At 37.3% G+C, this 15,239-nt stretch overlaps 2 protein-coding genes across 6 annotated transcripts; one reads left to right on the top strand and one right to left on the bottom strand.

The window, feature by feature from the left end:
- Positions 1–91: 91 nt before the first annotated feature.
- On the bottom strand, positions 92–4,892 carry letmd1 (LETM1 domain containing 1). Its single transcript, XM_067445823.1, has 9 exons — positions 4,761–4,892; positions 4,299–4,456; positions 4,081–4,196; positions 3,914–3,996; positions 3,431–3,617; positions 3,225–3,326; positions 2,187–2,339; positions 1,990–2,086; positions 92–1,086 (listed from the first exon to the last, which is right to left on the bottom strand). Exons 1-9 carry the CDS (start codon positions 4,877–4,879, stop codon positions 1,013–1,015), a joined length of 1,089 nt encoding a protein of 362 aa, XP_067301924.1. The 5' UTR covers positions 4,880–4,892; the 3' UTR covers positions 92–1,012.
- Positions 4,893–5,442: 550 nt separating this feature from the next.
- On the top strand, positions 5,443–10,333 carry zgc:56699 (uncharacterized protein LOC405758 homolog). Of its 5 annotated transcripts, none has more exons than XM_067447204.1 (8): positions 5,443–5,595; positions 5,836–5,964; positions 6,109–6,221; positions 6,329–6,455; positions 6,989–7,069; positions 7,243–7,306; positions 7,598–7,668; positions 10,176–10,333. In XM_067447204.1, coding segments are annotated over exons 2-8 (543 nt in total). In that variant the 5' UTR covers positions 5,443–5,595; positions 5,836–5,879; the 3' UTR covers positions 10,178–10,333. The 5 variants fall into 5 exon arrangements, with proteins under 5 accessions (XP_067303305.1, XP_067303308.1, XP_067303307.1 ...); XM_067447207.1 differs by having other exon boundaries at positions 5,445–5,560; XM_067447206.1 differs by having other exon boundaries at positions 5,458–5,595; positions 5,839–5,964.
- Positions 10,334–15,239: the final 4,906 nt, after the last annotated feature.

Genomic DNA, 15,239 nt, shown 5'->3' with positions numbered 1-15,239 from the left:
ACTGTAGTTGGTGAATCAATGCTAGCTTGATGAGGGATTCAAACAGAGACCATTAAGTTTGAAGTCTTTTAATAGAAGTTCTGATATTTTTACATCTGTATTTTCATACCTTTCAGTGAAATGTTAACACCAAAACCAAACCACATTCTTTTTATATATAAAATACAAAATAAAGCAACACATTTGGCAACATAAATAGACAACAGCTTTCATTGCACTGCGTTTGCGTGTTAAGTAAAAGGCACCCGTTAAAAGGCTGAGTAAGATCATAATTTTGGAGCCTGAAAAAACACATTTAGCATAACTTGACTGCTTTGCCCAAACAGCCCAGTGCACAGAGCAAACAACTTATTGGAAGGAACAAACAAGGTGCTATATTCTTTTTGTAATTTTGAGATCTCAAAAATAAATATAAACATGAACTTAATTAAAATGAGTATATAGTGCATTATAGAATTTAGCTTAATATATTGAAGAATAAACTTTATGTCCAGTATCCAGGCTATGTAAACCTCTTGTGCCCCACTAACAACTATATTTAGAAAGAATGTCTCAAGACCATTGAGCTTTAATTCCAAATGGATGCATTTGGCACATTTTCAGTGTGCTTTTTTGTATCAGATGTGGTTATCATCTCTCCCTTAAAGTGTCAATGTATTGTTTTGTGTCACTAATTACACACCCCGGCAAAAAAATGACTGAAATTATTCCACAAATTCCAGAATCTCAATGGCATCTTTCATTGACACTGTCCCTCCTGCCTGTTCCTCACTCAAGTAAACGAAATATCAAAAAACAAAAACAAATGTAAATAACAACAGCCCATTCAAAAACAAAAAACCTTTTGACTATAAAGGGTTACATGACTAAGCCAAAAGACTGGTATGATAATGTTTTGCGCTGCTTCGGTTGGCATACAGGATTCTTTTGTTCCCATGGTGCATTTTGGGTGTGGTGGTGGATTTTTCAGCACTGAATGTTAGGAAGAGAAGTCACCTGCTTCCTCTCAAGGTCAGTGACGTGGATGTTTAGAGTAGTTTACAGTGAGCAGTACCATACAGTGCAGATAGAGGGAGGTCTCCGACTCTGATTAAACAGGAAGGAAACGCAATGCCACAATGAATATGCAACACAACTGTCATGTCAATAATTTCAAAAGCAATAGTCAAAAGCAAAACAGTGGTTTATTCTGGGATTTAAAAAAAATGCCATTTACCACAAACCCCACTGACCCATTCAAAATATGTAAAATAATCATTCATGATATCTTAAAAGACATTTCCAGCAGATTTAGACTAGCAAATTTAGTACAGTATACACAATACTTTATGCTGAATGGTAATGATTAAAAATGCTGAAACGGTAATGATTAATATTAATCCCAGTATTGTTTCAATAAAAATGTTGCAGTTCAATGAAGTAAAAAAAAATCTGAAATTAATTTATGATTCATGCTGCATTGCGGGATACAGTATCCTGGGAAATGCGCTGTGTTGTATATTAGACATTTTGTCAGCTTATACAGCTAATTTACATACTGCATAAATAGTCATTTTATGTTCACACCATGTCAGAATTACCATAATTACGAGATTCCGATTTGTAAAAGGTGTCCCCCAAGTTGTACCACCTGACCACTGCGAAATCAAGTGGAATACATTCCAAATGGTGGCGGCTTCAGGAGAAGAATGTAGTTTAGTTGTTATGTAATATTTCTGATTAATAATTCCTAATGACTTTTGATAATGCCTTCAGTAATGTCCTGCTAAATAAAAATATAATGTTTATTAATAAGGCATAACCACTCTTAATTGTCTTGTGGTTTTGTCTGTACTCTAATTACACATTCATTTTGTGTGGTAATTACACATTCATTTCAGCTCTCAGTCGAGCGTTCAAGCTGTCATCTAGTAATTAAGACATGGCATGAATGCAACATTAACGTAGCACTTTCTTCTGAACATAGTCTTGATCTCATGGCCTACGTACCTTTGAGGTGCGTTGAGAACTGCAACCACTGTGTGAGCCATTCCCGGCACTGTCCGGGACTTAGACGCTCTGGATTCAGGCCTCTCACGTAACATGCCTAGAAGAAGGGATGCAAACATAACACATTATCCTTAAAAAATCTGAAAATATAGGCTGCTGACAGAATGTAATGTGCAAAATAAGAAGCGAGTTCTGACCTCTCTGAGCTCTGTGTCGTTTAACTGATGCAAGCCTAATCGAACAATGCTGCGGTCAAGCTGCATGAGTTCTAAGGCATGACTGTTCAAGCGTCGTCCAATCCAGAAGGCTGGGAGGCGGGGCGTCAGGAACAGCAATGGACAGAGATGTCTCTGTAAATGTATTTATATGTTTGCATTTAGCAGACACTTGCAAAAAAAGGAACAAAATCAATTTGTCAGAGATCCAACAATGTAAATTCAATGTCAGGTTTATGAGACCACTAGATTAGGAAGCAAGCTAGAGAGTTTTTTATTTTTGTACATTTTAAAAACATGATGAAACAGAAGAATTGACAGATCTTTCCTTCCATAATGTGGTGTGCATCCAAGTATAACCGATTATCTAAAAAGGGTAGGGACTAGGTTTTATGCATCATTGATGGGATTTTGAGATATGAGTGTGAGTTTGCTTAGGCGGGGTTTAAGCAGACTAAGGGCGTTTACACGAAAGGTACTAAAAATGGAAAATGGTTTTTCCTTCGCATTTTTTTCCCACAGATAATGTTCTCAAAATGATCATTGTTCACACAGATCCACAAAAAAAAGACAAACAATACTGTATTACTCATGCCAGGCCAGTAGTTGGGGATGTCACTTTGTAAAGAAACAATATGTGCCTATAGACTGAACATGTTATGCGCATGTCACTTTGACAAATATTTTTGTATTTAACATGGAGATGATAACAGTATTGTTTTCAAAAACTTGCATTTTCAGGCACCCAATACCCATGGTCTTGTAAATGAACAACTAAAATGCATAAAACGTTTTCCGTTTTTAACAGTTTCATGTAAACGCCCCCTAAAGGTTTGGAGAGGTCCTGCATATGTCACCAGAGAGAAGTTTGTCGTTTTCACCAGAAGGTCCAGTTGACTGAATGAATGAAACATGTACAGATGAATTGTTCACAATAAAATGTATAAACTAGATTTCAAACAAGTAACAAACTTTTAAAATGCAATTCATTTTGCCACTGTTTGATAAGGTGGAACTCACCATCTGATCTGCATACATCCTCTTGATACCTAAGGGAGGTCCAGAGAACAATGTTCTCACTGCATGGACATCAGACACTACAGGATGGACTCCACGTCGCACCTGCAGACACATTTATATTAATTAAAACATCAACTTCTGAATAAAACAACTAAAAAAGGTTATAATTTTACACATACGTAATATCATGAATTAGCTCAGGCTACCTTACTGCAGAGCTCCATGAGGCGGCTTTTAAGTTGGCTGTCTTGAACAGAAGTCACCGTGCTCTCCAGCCCCTTTACTATAGGCCAGTGGTGCCGTGCTCTCTGGGTATGGTACACCCCTTGGAACTCCACCAGCTGCTGTGGGGTCCAGAAGTGCCGGATCAGAACCTGACGAGGATAGAGGTACCTAGAGGGCAGAATTATCATTAGACATTCTTTAAACATTAAACAAATCAACAAAAAATGACTACTGTAATAACACTATTGTACTGTAAGATTAAATTGTGTTTTAAGAAAACATTGTACTTATTTAATAATAAATGCTTTTCAAAATGCATCCATTTTCCCCTTGGATTTACACTTCACATTCCTGAGGATGAATGGATCATTGCATCAATGAATGGAAGAGTGACAGATAAGAAAACATTCAATATTCAATCAGTATCAAAGAATAATCACCAGGGTAACATGCTAAATACTTACATAAGGATAAAGACCAAGTAGTTGGCAAAAGGAGGTACCGATATGATGACCAAGGGAATGGCTTTGATTAAGTCCCTGCGGACCTGAAAGCAACACACAAAAATGACAATTTAATGAAATGATGCCAATATATCTTGTAAATGGTCTGCTTCAGTTCTTCAACCCACCTGCCTGAGTTTCTCCATATCACGGTAAGGCAAATTCTGGTGCTCTATGCTGTCAGTGAGCATGCGACTCACGATTTTTCTCACTTCTTTAGCATCTTGAAACAGGAGCCGGAACCCTTTATATAAAAAACATAAAACCTATACCATAACACATTTGCTAGAGATGGTTTGAGATTAAATAATCCAGTGATCATTTTAAATCTAAATTATTCACTGACCTGTCATAAAAGTGTTATAGAGAGCATAAAAGCGAGGAAAGCGTCGCTGTAGGAATCTCTCGTACTTCTCATTTACCCACTTCAGCCTGGACACAATGCTTCGACCAATCCCATGTCTTGCTTGTGAAGGTGAATAGTGTCTAACAAACCACAAACTACTTAAGAGACAGACAGACAGAAATACATAATTAAATAATTATTAGAATATGCTGTGGTGCTGTCACAAGGCAGGGCACTGTATTTCCTGATTAACCTATTGCATTTTTTCTACCTCTACAAAAACTAAAGGGAGAATAGACAAAAATAAATATTTACTGTTGCCTAGTATTATTTAATGAAACATCATCTTCTTCAGACTCATTTTATAACGACTATATGCAAACTCTTCTAGCTATGGGAATATGCCTACAAATGATCGATACCTACAAATTATAATTTATATGAACTCATTAAAAATAGTACCTGGGTTTTATGGAAGCCAATCTAGGTTTGCAGAGACTTGCTTTGACCCCGACAGGTTGTTTACCATACAGTAAGATCAGTGAAGCCCCGCGGCATACTCCTCTACAGGATAGCGCCATCTTGAACTGAGCAGCTGACAGTTCTACGTGGGCGTGTCTTCAGAAAATGGAATGCGGGTGCGGCACTGTGATTGGCTGCTGCAATAACCGCATATTCAGTACCCAAAATGGAATGCGGGCGCGGCACTGTGATTGGCTGCTGCAATAACCGCATATTTGAAGAAAATATATTTTCCAGTTGAAGAATATATATTTATTCTTCAACTGGAAACCGGAGTATTTGTGTGATAGGAGACTTTATTTCAAAACTGATAAGCAAAAAAATTACAAACACACTTATAAATGCTATCACTTATAAGTATAACCATAGACCCCAAAGCCCAACGATAACCCATTTTTTGGGTGATCATCTCAAGTTTATTTATTTATTGATTGATTTATTTGCCTGAAACCCCAGAACGGTCTGTTTAAGGCTTTTAAAAAACACAGTGAGGTGTTTTAACCTCTTTGTAGCTGTCTAATTTAAATTTAAATTTAATTTAATTTTATTTAATTTTATTTTATATGAAGCAGTTTAGTTAGCTGTTTAGTTTGTGTCCTGTCTAATAGTACATATTAATTATGATGTCGAAACAAATTAAGGCTTTTTTGGTAACTTAGTAGTGCATCTCGTGACATTCACAGTCAAAAGCAATTGATTAACAATCTCAATTGATTGCAGGCCAGGCAGCAGATGAGGAGGTGAGCACGCGCCATACCGCAAGACTACGAAAGTTGTAAGTGCGTAGATAATATTGTGTTCTGAAAACACAGCGAACGTACCGTATTTCCAGTTGTGACTTTTTGAAAAAAAGCTAATGCTTTTTGGTCGAAACTCCGTGACTTTTGGCCTCGTTTTGTTGTTTGACCTTCTTGCTCAGCACATGCGTTTTTTTTTTTTTTCTGATCAGCGTGTGTTATTGTTTTATCTGGTTTATTTTAAATTTGCCGTGTTTCATTTAGGGTAATTTCTTTAGCAGAGCTAACGGAACACGCAAGGCCTCCAGAGGAAGAAGCAAGCATGGCCACTATTAGATTCGGGAGTAGCGTCGGTCCCTCCGGAGTGAACTCTGAAAATCAACAGCTCAGCTGGAATGAAGAAAGCGGTGATTTTTAATACTTCGATTGTAAAAGTCAGATTATAGATGTTTTGTATAAAAGGCTGATCTGCTCAAATGCTGCTTTGATAAGCAATTAAGTACGTTACAGTTTCTATGTTGCGTTTGATGGCCTCTTGTTTCCTCATAAAGACAATCACACTGAAGATGCCGGTGACCCCAACCGGATTGTGCAGTGCCCATATGACAAAAATCACCAGATCAGGGCCTCTCGCTTCCCTTTTCATGTTCTCAAGTGCAGGAAGGTGTGTAATGGCAGGGGAAACATTCTTCATTTGTTTCATGCGTCTAAATTGTGTGAAATGCTGCCTTGGTTTTGGATTTTTAACTCTGTCTATTTGATCTGTTTCAGAACCACCCCAAACTGGCCAGTGAATTGAAGACCTGTCCCTTCAATGCCAGACACTTGATTCCCAAGCATGAGTTGTCTCATCATATAACAAACTGTGAGGACAAGAGGTCACAGAGTGCTGAAGAAGGTTGGTGTGGTGTAAATATGGGCTGTTGCCCTTTGTGTCCTTTCATGAGAGGGTGTTTAAGTACATCTTGAGTTTAATGATAAAGACTGCATTATTTACATGCATCATTACAGACGGTGTTTACTTCTGAGATCATGCTGTTTTCACAGGGTGCTTAAGACTTTTCTCAATACGTCTAAAATTATTCATACAGATTTGAGAAATATAAGATCTAGCCTTCTATACAATATGGAATAGCTCACTACTTTAATAGTTGAATCACAAAGTCATTGGTTCGTTCTAATGTCTTAAAGTACACTTTAAATGTGATTTCATATCGAACGTGAATAACAAATTATTCTCCATGTTTTTTTGTTTTTTAGACTATATATTTAAGCCTTAACTAAAATTAAATGGTGACTCAAAGGTTACGTTTTTGGTTAAAAAAAAGTTTTTAAATGAAGCAGTTAACTAATTGTATATATGATCTTGACATTGAAAATGCATGCATGTACATTTTATTAACCCATTATTATTATTTTTTTCTTGTCCAGGGAATATAGAGGTACTGGAGAAGTTCCAGGTGCCTGTTAACACTTGGACAAACCCTTCACCTAATGAGGACTGGGAAACAGGTCTGTGACCTGTTAAATTTGACCTTGTTTAATGCATTTGTGTTGTTATATATACTTATTTACCATGTATGGTTTCTGAAATCTGTATTTTGATTTTGGTTTAAATGGAATAAATCACTACTTCATAAATTTACATTCTGGATGATTCCTCCTTTTTGGGCATGTGATTGTAGAGGCTGATGATAATGCTGCTATGTTTGTCTGGGGTGAATCCAACAATCAGCTTGCTCAAAACAAGTGAGTCCTTATGCTCTTGACTTTTCTTTGTTGTTGTTTGTTGTTGATTTTTTTTTTTCTTGTAACCTTTATGCACAGTCAAAATTGTGTAATCCTGTGTACAGTACAAATTATTTTTAAACGTTACTTCACTAATGGAACTGCATAAAATCTTTTCAAAAGGTTTTGTGAAAATTGTTTTTGGAGAACTTAACCGAGAAATGATTTGTTTGCAGTTGTCTCTACATAAGCCAGTTTAGAAGGTTTTTTTTAATGCTAAAGAATAATATTTGCTTTGTTGATTTGTGTTAGGCCAGAGCCATCTACCACCATCAGTTTGTCCGATGGACTACGGGCGCCAAGGACCCTGCCATGGAAACTCTGTAAGCACTTAAACATTCTAAATTTGAACCAGAGCTGGATCCCAATTTGCATACATATGCAATATTTTTGTATTATAGTGTGGGTGGTGTTCACAAAAAAATTCCTGAGAGGAATTTACACTTTATGTACCCAGATCGTGCACTTAATTATCCAAAAACCAACACTGTCCAAAATCGAATGCTTCCTTAAAGGGTTAGTTCACCCAAAAATGAAAATTATTTCATTAATTACTCACCCTCATGTCGTTGGACACCTGTAACCCCTTCGTTCATCTTCGGAACACAAATGAAGATATTTTTGTTGAAAGCTGATGGCTGAGAAAGGCTTCAGAAAGGCCTCCATTGGCATTCAGTACATTCCCACTGACCCACTCACACGACCCATAAAAGGCACTAAAGACGTCGTTACAAAGTCCATCTCACTACAGTGGCTGTACAATAAATTTACAATGCGACGAGAATTAGTTTTTGTGCGCAAAAAAAAATCTAAATGACTTTATCTGCCAAGTTATTGTCTTCCGTGTAGGTCTCTGACGTGAACTCGCGCGATAGCGGCACTCCTCCTCTTCCAGGTTATGCATTTGAACGGTGGCGCTGCATCGTATTCTCGCACGTATGTCAAGTTCACGTCAATAACTTGGTGGGTAGTCGTTATTTTGATTTGTGCGCACAATAACTTTTCGTCACATTGTCAAATTATTGTACAGCCACTGTAGTGAGATGGTCTTTGCGTTTAGTAGGCCTGTCACGATAACAAATTTTGCTGGACGATAAATTGGCCAAGAAATTATTGCGATAAATGATAATATTATCGTTCTTAGACTATTTTCATCTAAAATAATGATAATGGCATAATGCAGCTACACCTTTTCAAAGATCAATAAACTTTAATTTCTAAAGACTATATAACACTAAAAATGGAAAGCATTTTAAATAACCACAATAAATGAACAAAACAACCAAAAACTATAAAAGCAGGGACTCTCAGTCTGTTTAAAAAATGCATTTAAAAAAGTACTAAAAACAATAAAATGGATGAAAACTGCAACGGATGATTGTGTTTTAGGTGTGTATTAGGGGTGACACTGTTCACAAAACCCACGGTTCGGTTCGGATCACAGTTTTAGGGTCACGGTTTTCCGTTCTGTACGGTTCTTGTTATCTTTTAATCCAGAAATGTACTTCAGCATATGATCTATTATTTATCCACAATTTAGGATACAGTATTTAAAAAAAATGGTTATATCATAGCCTAATCATGCACAAACTGAACCTGACTATCTCTGAGGAAAGTGATATTTTGATACAGCAAGAGAGGACGTTGATGACATGTTTTTCATTTATTTGGCAAAAAAGGAGAATATGTATTGCTATCTCTAAAGAAACTTTGTGCCTTTTTAGCACACAAAGATTGAACTGAAGAATTAACTTGCGTTTATCAAACGTCAGTGTAGCTTTAAGCCTTGTTTATACACATCTCAAGCGCAAAGGTGTGCGCAGCAAAAATGACGTTGACGCGGAGTGCTCAAGACCCCATTCATTTGGCATTGTGCACGTCAAATTTCGTAACTTTGCGTGTGGCTCTGCAACCGAAGAGCCATGAGTTCCAGACGACTCTGCTGGCCGAGAATGACGTCTCATCAAGCCGCACCTGGTCCGCGCGTCGAGTATAAACACCTCCCCAAACGGACGAGGCGCGCGCAGTCAACGAGAGAGACGAGGGAAACAAAAAAGCATGCAAATGGAAATTATCGTGGCTGGAAAAATTATCGAGCTCATTTTTATATCGTGCGATTAATTGATTTATCGACTATCGCAACAGGCCTTTATGGGTCGTGTGAGTGGGTCAGTGGAAATGGACTGAATGCCAATGGAGGCCTTTCTGAAGCCTTTCTCAGCCATTAGCTTTAAACCAGAAATATCTTCATTTGTGTTCCGAAGGTGAACGAAGGTCTTACAGGTGTCCAACAACATGAGGGTGAGTAATTAATAAAATAATTTTCATTTTTTGTTGAACTAACCCTTTAAAATTTAGTATGCGAAAAACGTACATCAACAGTAGCATATACGAGTGCATAACATTTGAAAACTTGGTAGACGCAGTCTCCAGTACTATTCCCAACGAGATTCTGAAGTGTGCATGCGCTTGACACTTTACTATTCCATGAGGCCACTGGAGAGGATTTATGAATGGCAGCTGACACTGGTAGGGCATGTGACTTACTACATTCCCTATGTGTATGTCTGAATTTTATATTTTCTGAATGACAAAACATTTCTACGCTAAATGGTTACATAGTGCCTAGTGTGTTCAAATATATAGTGTGCCATTTGGGGGCACATCTGCTTCTGGCTTCATTTTGGCTTCTGGAGTCTCTTCTGTGTAGCTGAGTTCCAAACGCACCTGTAGATGGCAGCAACACTCTTAGATGATTTTAAACAGTTCATTTTTGTTTTCTTAATGCTGTGTGTTTTCATTCATTACCTCCCCCTCTCTTTTTTTTAAGGATGTCACCACTGGACGGACACGACTGTAAAATCATACTTTTTTAAAATGCTTTAAGACCCGTGTGATTTCTTGCCCAAATTGTTTAAAGTCTACTTATCTTTTTAAAGCTTTTAATTTTGCAGTGTTAGTTATTTGAAATAAAAAAATATATTTCCATTTTTCTATTTTCTAAAAGTTATTGCACATCTGCGTCCAGCCATGGTCCACGTGTAGAGACGCAACTCATTAGACCTAGCATTTAAGTAACATTTCATCTTTCAAAGGAGAATTCCTCAGTATCAATCTTTCTGGACTATTTGCTTGGACACTTTGCATTTTGTGCGCGTGGCAACCTTTAATCTTGAACTGTATGATTCATTAAAGGTTTCTTTAAGTGTAAACATCTGTCTATTGCGTTTCTTTTACCATGCAGTAAAAACAAGAAAAAGGGAGCTCAATGCCGATAAAATCAGATGAATCAGTTATCAGACATTAACAGTAGTGTTTAATCTAGGTTAATAATTGTAACTTGTTCTTGACGGCTAATTAGCTAAATTGGCTATTATTTTGGAAAGAAAGTGACAGGTTTTAGTTGCCATTGAATTTGTTTTAATGGTCCTCTGTGTATTACAGTAATGAGTCATTATTGCAATTTCTTTTAAACTCATGTCATGTTTTCACACACGGTGTGCTTTGAGCGTCTTTAATTAGTGGATGAACGTTCTGTCCTTTTTTCCTGTCACTGAGGCGATGGGCTAGTGTAACCCTGTGTCTGTCAATATGAATGGAGCATGAGTTAGTATGGCAGGGCCACAGGTCTGCCCTCTCTTCCTCATCTCCCATGCCTCGTTTAACCCGCACAGACAGCTGGCCACACCAGCTCTCCCCTGCTAGCTGCTCTGACAACAGACATTTGCACAAATGACAGAGTCTCTGTGTGTGCGCGCCTTCGTTTTGTGTGGGCAGGACTGATTGTCCGCCCCCCCTCTGGCGTCTTTGTTTCCGTGTGCCTGTTAAACACAGCTGTGTAGTGCTTCCCTTAAATGCACCGTTGCTCCAAGGAGTAGTTTACAATCTCGGTTTCATTTTTAAACTTTTGCACTTTCGGCATGTGTGAGTGAATGAAGTGCAATGATAAGACTGCTACTTGGCTTTCAACTATCATACAACAATCAACCAGTGCCCTTTAAGTTGACATCCAGTCATCACAGTTTTTATTTTTGTATAATTATACATGCATATATTTTATTTTTAAAATACTTTTGAAGACCACCTGGAATATTTGTGCACATTCACTGCACTGCATAACCTTTTAAATTAACTGTGAAAAAGGTACAAGTTTTAAGAATGATGAAACGTGGTCCTTTTTTTTCTTTTTCATCACTTGATACTCTATTTTAGTTTGGGGTCAGTAAGACTTAAGTTTTTGAAAAAAGTCTCTTATGCTCACCAATGCTACATTTATTTGATAAATACAATAAAAGCCAGAGTATTGTGAAATATTACAACTTAAAATAACTGTTTTATTAAAATATATTTGAAAACCATTAGATGATAACAATCTTATCATTGTTAAACAGTGCTATTTAATATTTTTGTGGAAACCATGATGCATAGTTTTTACATTTAAAAAAAAAAAGGGAAATCATTCTTGAATTGGAAATCTTTTGATGTATTATAAATGCTTACTGTCAATTTTATGCATCCTTGCGGAGTAAAATTAATTTATTTTTAAGGGAATTTACTGATCCAAACTCTTGTATGGTGTACTTTATCTTCTGCATCGATATCCATCAAATTTTGATCAGTACATTTCTCACATTATGAATTTTATAGTATATTTCCATGAATGGTTTTTGGGAAATGTAACACTACCAATAAAAAAAATCTTGTGCTTCCCTTCTGATTTTTACGCCTAGCTCATTAATATTGGATAGAATATTGCCCCGCTCCTCAATTCTTTAATCTTGCGCCATATCTAAACCCGATCTGAATGCAGAAGCAAATTTGCAGATTACACACAAGACACACTACGACGTGACCAACAATAAAAAACCCTTATTTGCATCTAGTGCTCTCTCTCTCCTGCAACAGATGCTGAAATTACCCAGCGTCACACTGTAGTCTCTCACACACTTCTATTTGCTCTGTTATGTGCTTTCACATGATCCGTTCATCATTAGCTTGCACCCTGAATCAGCGACGGTCTGCAGAATGGGACAACAATGTGTGGAGCTGACTAGAAATGGGTCACTCCAACCTGTCAGCTATGCTGAAAGGAAAAATAATGCAATAATGTAGAAAGTGTTTTTCTCATTGGTCTGGTTTTTGATGGGGGTCTTTAATAGACTATTTGCATTATTACCGTAATAATAAAATTAGACATAAATGCATTTTTGGAGCAAAAGATCATTTGTATGACTGCCCTTTTTCTGGAATGCTGTAAAATATTCATGAAGTGCAAATATATTCTGTCCTTCAATTAATTTTCCCCAGAGAGCAATTCTTCTAGCCCATGCTTTGCTTTTCCGTTCTGTTGGCGTTTTACTGTTACATCAGAGCGCCTAGCATTAGTGTTTAGTTGCTGTTTACTGGACCAAAAATAATTTAGTAGAAATTCATAGTTCAGTGTAAAATTGTGTATACACCCTTTGTCTCACTGTGTACTTCAGAGCATACAGCATATTTAAAAAGTAGCCCAGTTGTAGCTACTGTTGTATCTAATGTTGCAGCTATGAAACCTGTTGAAGTATAGTAAATAAGTCATAAATGACAATGTTTCTCATGCCCCAGTGACTCATTTTGACTGATTGTCTTAATTAGGCAATTTCGGCATTTCAAAATAACTTATTACATATTTATAATTTATAGAAGCATGACGACCCCCACCAGCACCACCACCAATTATTGGCACCCCTGGTAAATATGATCAAAGATAGCTGAGGATATCTTTATTGTCCTAATGCACGCAGGGATCAAAAGTACCACATGTCCACAGTTAAATACCACTGGATTTTTAATGTGGGGTTTTTTCTTTTTTGGTGGAGGTCCTGGACATCTTGTTCAGTGACATGGAATCTTTCATCTGGACAATGATCCAAAATCAACACTAAAATATGTTGCTGACCACAAAATTAAGTTTCTGCCTTGGCCGTCCCATTGCCCTGAATTGAACCTTATAAAATGAGTTAGGTGAACTGAAGAGAAGCACCAACATGGAACTGTGAATCTAAAGGATCTGGAGAGATTCAATGTGGAGGAATGGTCTCTGAAACTTTGAAACTACCAATCATTAACAGGGATGCTGCAGGTTTCAACAAGTCAAATTTAAGACCCTGTGTGAACCCTTTGCTCCCCGACAGACATTCCACTGACTAGATCAGTAACTTTGCAACTACATCAACTTATTCTACTAACCTGGGGGTGTATTACAGAAACATCTTAACTTTAGAATCCTATCTTATCTGTTTGGTAAGTTAGGAGGACCTCATTTATTTTAGACAAAGGCAAAAGGACATTTCCTAGTGCATACCGGTAATCTTATCTTAACTATGGATAGGAAACGGATATTACAGAAGCATTGTAACTCGCCAAAAAATCCAGAAGAATTAGATACTCCCACAACACATCATTTTGCAGTAGCAAAGTTGACGAATTGCGACCAACATTACAGAGGCCAACGAGCCGTCACGGAGCACCGGTCTTTCTGACTAACGTCTGTCTTTTATTTTATTTTTTTGCAAAAGGCAACTTAAAAAACAGGCTTTAACTTGTGCGCTGAAATTAAAAGCACGCTGGTGTTCCCTATTTTTATTTTAGGTTTACCTCAGAAGCAACAGTTTGTGCGCTGTAGTTGCTTGGTAACAGTCCCGACAGTGGAAAATGATTACAGAACTCAATTGAGCGATTTAAAGATTTCCTAACTGCAGATAAGATGAGATCCCAAATCAAGTTAAGGTTTGCTTCTGTAATGCAGAATTGTGAAAAATCCTAAAATAACGCTATTGAATATACTTTTGATGAAATCCAAGAGTACTCCATCAGACAGTAATTAACACTTTAAGGCCCAGTAAGGTAGTATTAAATACATTAAAATTGTCCATGTGGCTACAGCGGTTCTACCTTAATTATATTAAGTGACGAGAATTACTTTTTGTGAGTAAAAAACAACTTTATTCAACAATTTCGTCTAGTCTGTGTCAGTCTCCTACAGTTTACAGCACCGTGAGTGCAGCACTTGAACACCATGACACGTGTGTGGTGACGCAGAATTTTGCCATTATTTGCCAAGTCATTATTCTTGTTTGTTTTTGCACACAAAAAGTATTCTTGTCACTGGACTCACATAGACTATTTTAATGATGTCTTTACTACCTTTCTGGGCCTTGAAAGTGTTAATTGTATTGCTGTCTATGGAGGGGTCAGACTCTGAGAGCTCTCTGATTTCATCAGAAATATCTTCATTTGTGTTCCAAAGATAAATGCAGGCCTTATGGGTTTGGAATGACATGAGGGTGAGTAAATGATGACAGTTTTCATTTTTGGGAAAAGTAACCTTTAAAACATTCAATATTTATTTTTAAATGCTCTCTCATTTTAAGGCACAGACGGTAAAGGAAGGACACTTAATAAAGCTTCATCTGCATGCAATCAGATAACTGAAGGACTCCAAGTTTAGGTCGAAGTCTCAGCACTGTCTGGGTCACCATCTGCGTAAGCACCGTGTGAAAGGGCTGCTCAGCAGGACTCAGCAGTGCTGCATGTTTGAAAAGGTTCAGCAAGACATTTATGACAGAAACCCATGGGAAGCACAGTCATGCAGAGCGAAAGTGACATCAACAAGAATTTGAATAATTTCTCAACTCAGAAGTTGCATTGTATTACTGTTTGACATGATTGTTTTTATTGTCGTTTATCGCACAGCTTTCTGGAATACTTGATTCTGATTGGTCAATCATGGCATTCAGCTCTTCCAGGTAACAGAAACCAGCGTGTCTCTTGTATCATTGAGTCGAGACGATTGTAGTAAAAAACAGAGGACTCCTCTGAGATCTTGTTTTTTACTACAATATTGCTGTAATAT

Source organism: Pseudorasbora parva, chromosome 6 (assembly GCF_024679245.1).
Source record: "Pseudorasbora parva isolate DD20220531a chromosome 6, ASM2467924v1, whole genome shotgun sequence".
Lineage (NCBI taxonomy): Eukaryota > Metazoa > Chordata > Actinopteri > Cypriniformes > Gobionidae > Pseudorasbora > Pseudorasbora parva.
This window is presented reverse-complemented; position numbering and strand designations above follow the sequence as displayed.

Bases quoted from the DNA above. Each gene is read 5' to 3' on its own strand.
- zgc:56699 (XM_067447204.1), top strand. From the start codon at position 5,880: ATGGCCACTATTAGATTCGGGAGTAGCGTCGGTCCCTCCGGAGTGAAC. The intron at 6,222-6,328 runs GTGTGTAATGGC...GATCTGTTTCAG, and splicing joins ATGTTCTCAAGTGCAGGAAG to AACCACCCCAAACTGGCCAG. The intron at 6,456-6,988 runs GTTGGTGTGGTG...TTTCTTGTCCAG, and splicing joins GTCACAGAGTGCTGAAGAAG to GGAATATAGAGGTACTGGAG.
- letmd1 (XM_067445823.1), bottom strand. From the start codon at position 4,879: ATGGCGCTATCCTGTAGAGGAGTATGCCGCGGGGCTTCACTGATCTTA. The intron at 4,457-4,760 runs GTACTATTTTTA...CTGTCTCTTAAG, and splicing joins TTGGCTTCCATAAAACCCAG to TAGTTTGTGGTTTGTTAGAC. The intron at 3,327-3,430 runs GTAGCCTGAGCT...ATGTGTCTGCAG, and splicing joins TCATGGAGCTCTGCAGTAAG to GTGCGACGTGGAGTCCATCC.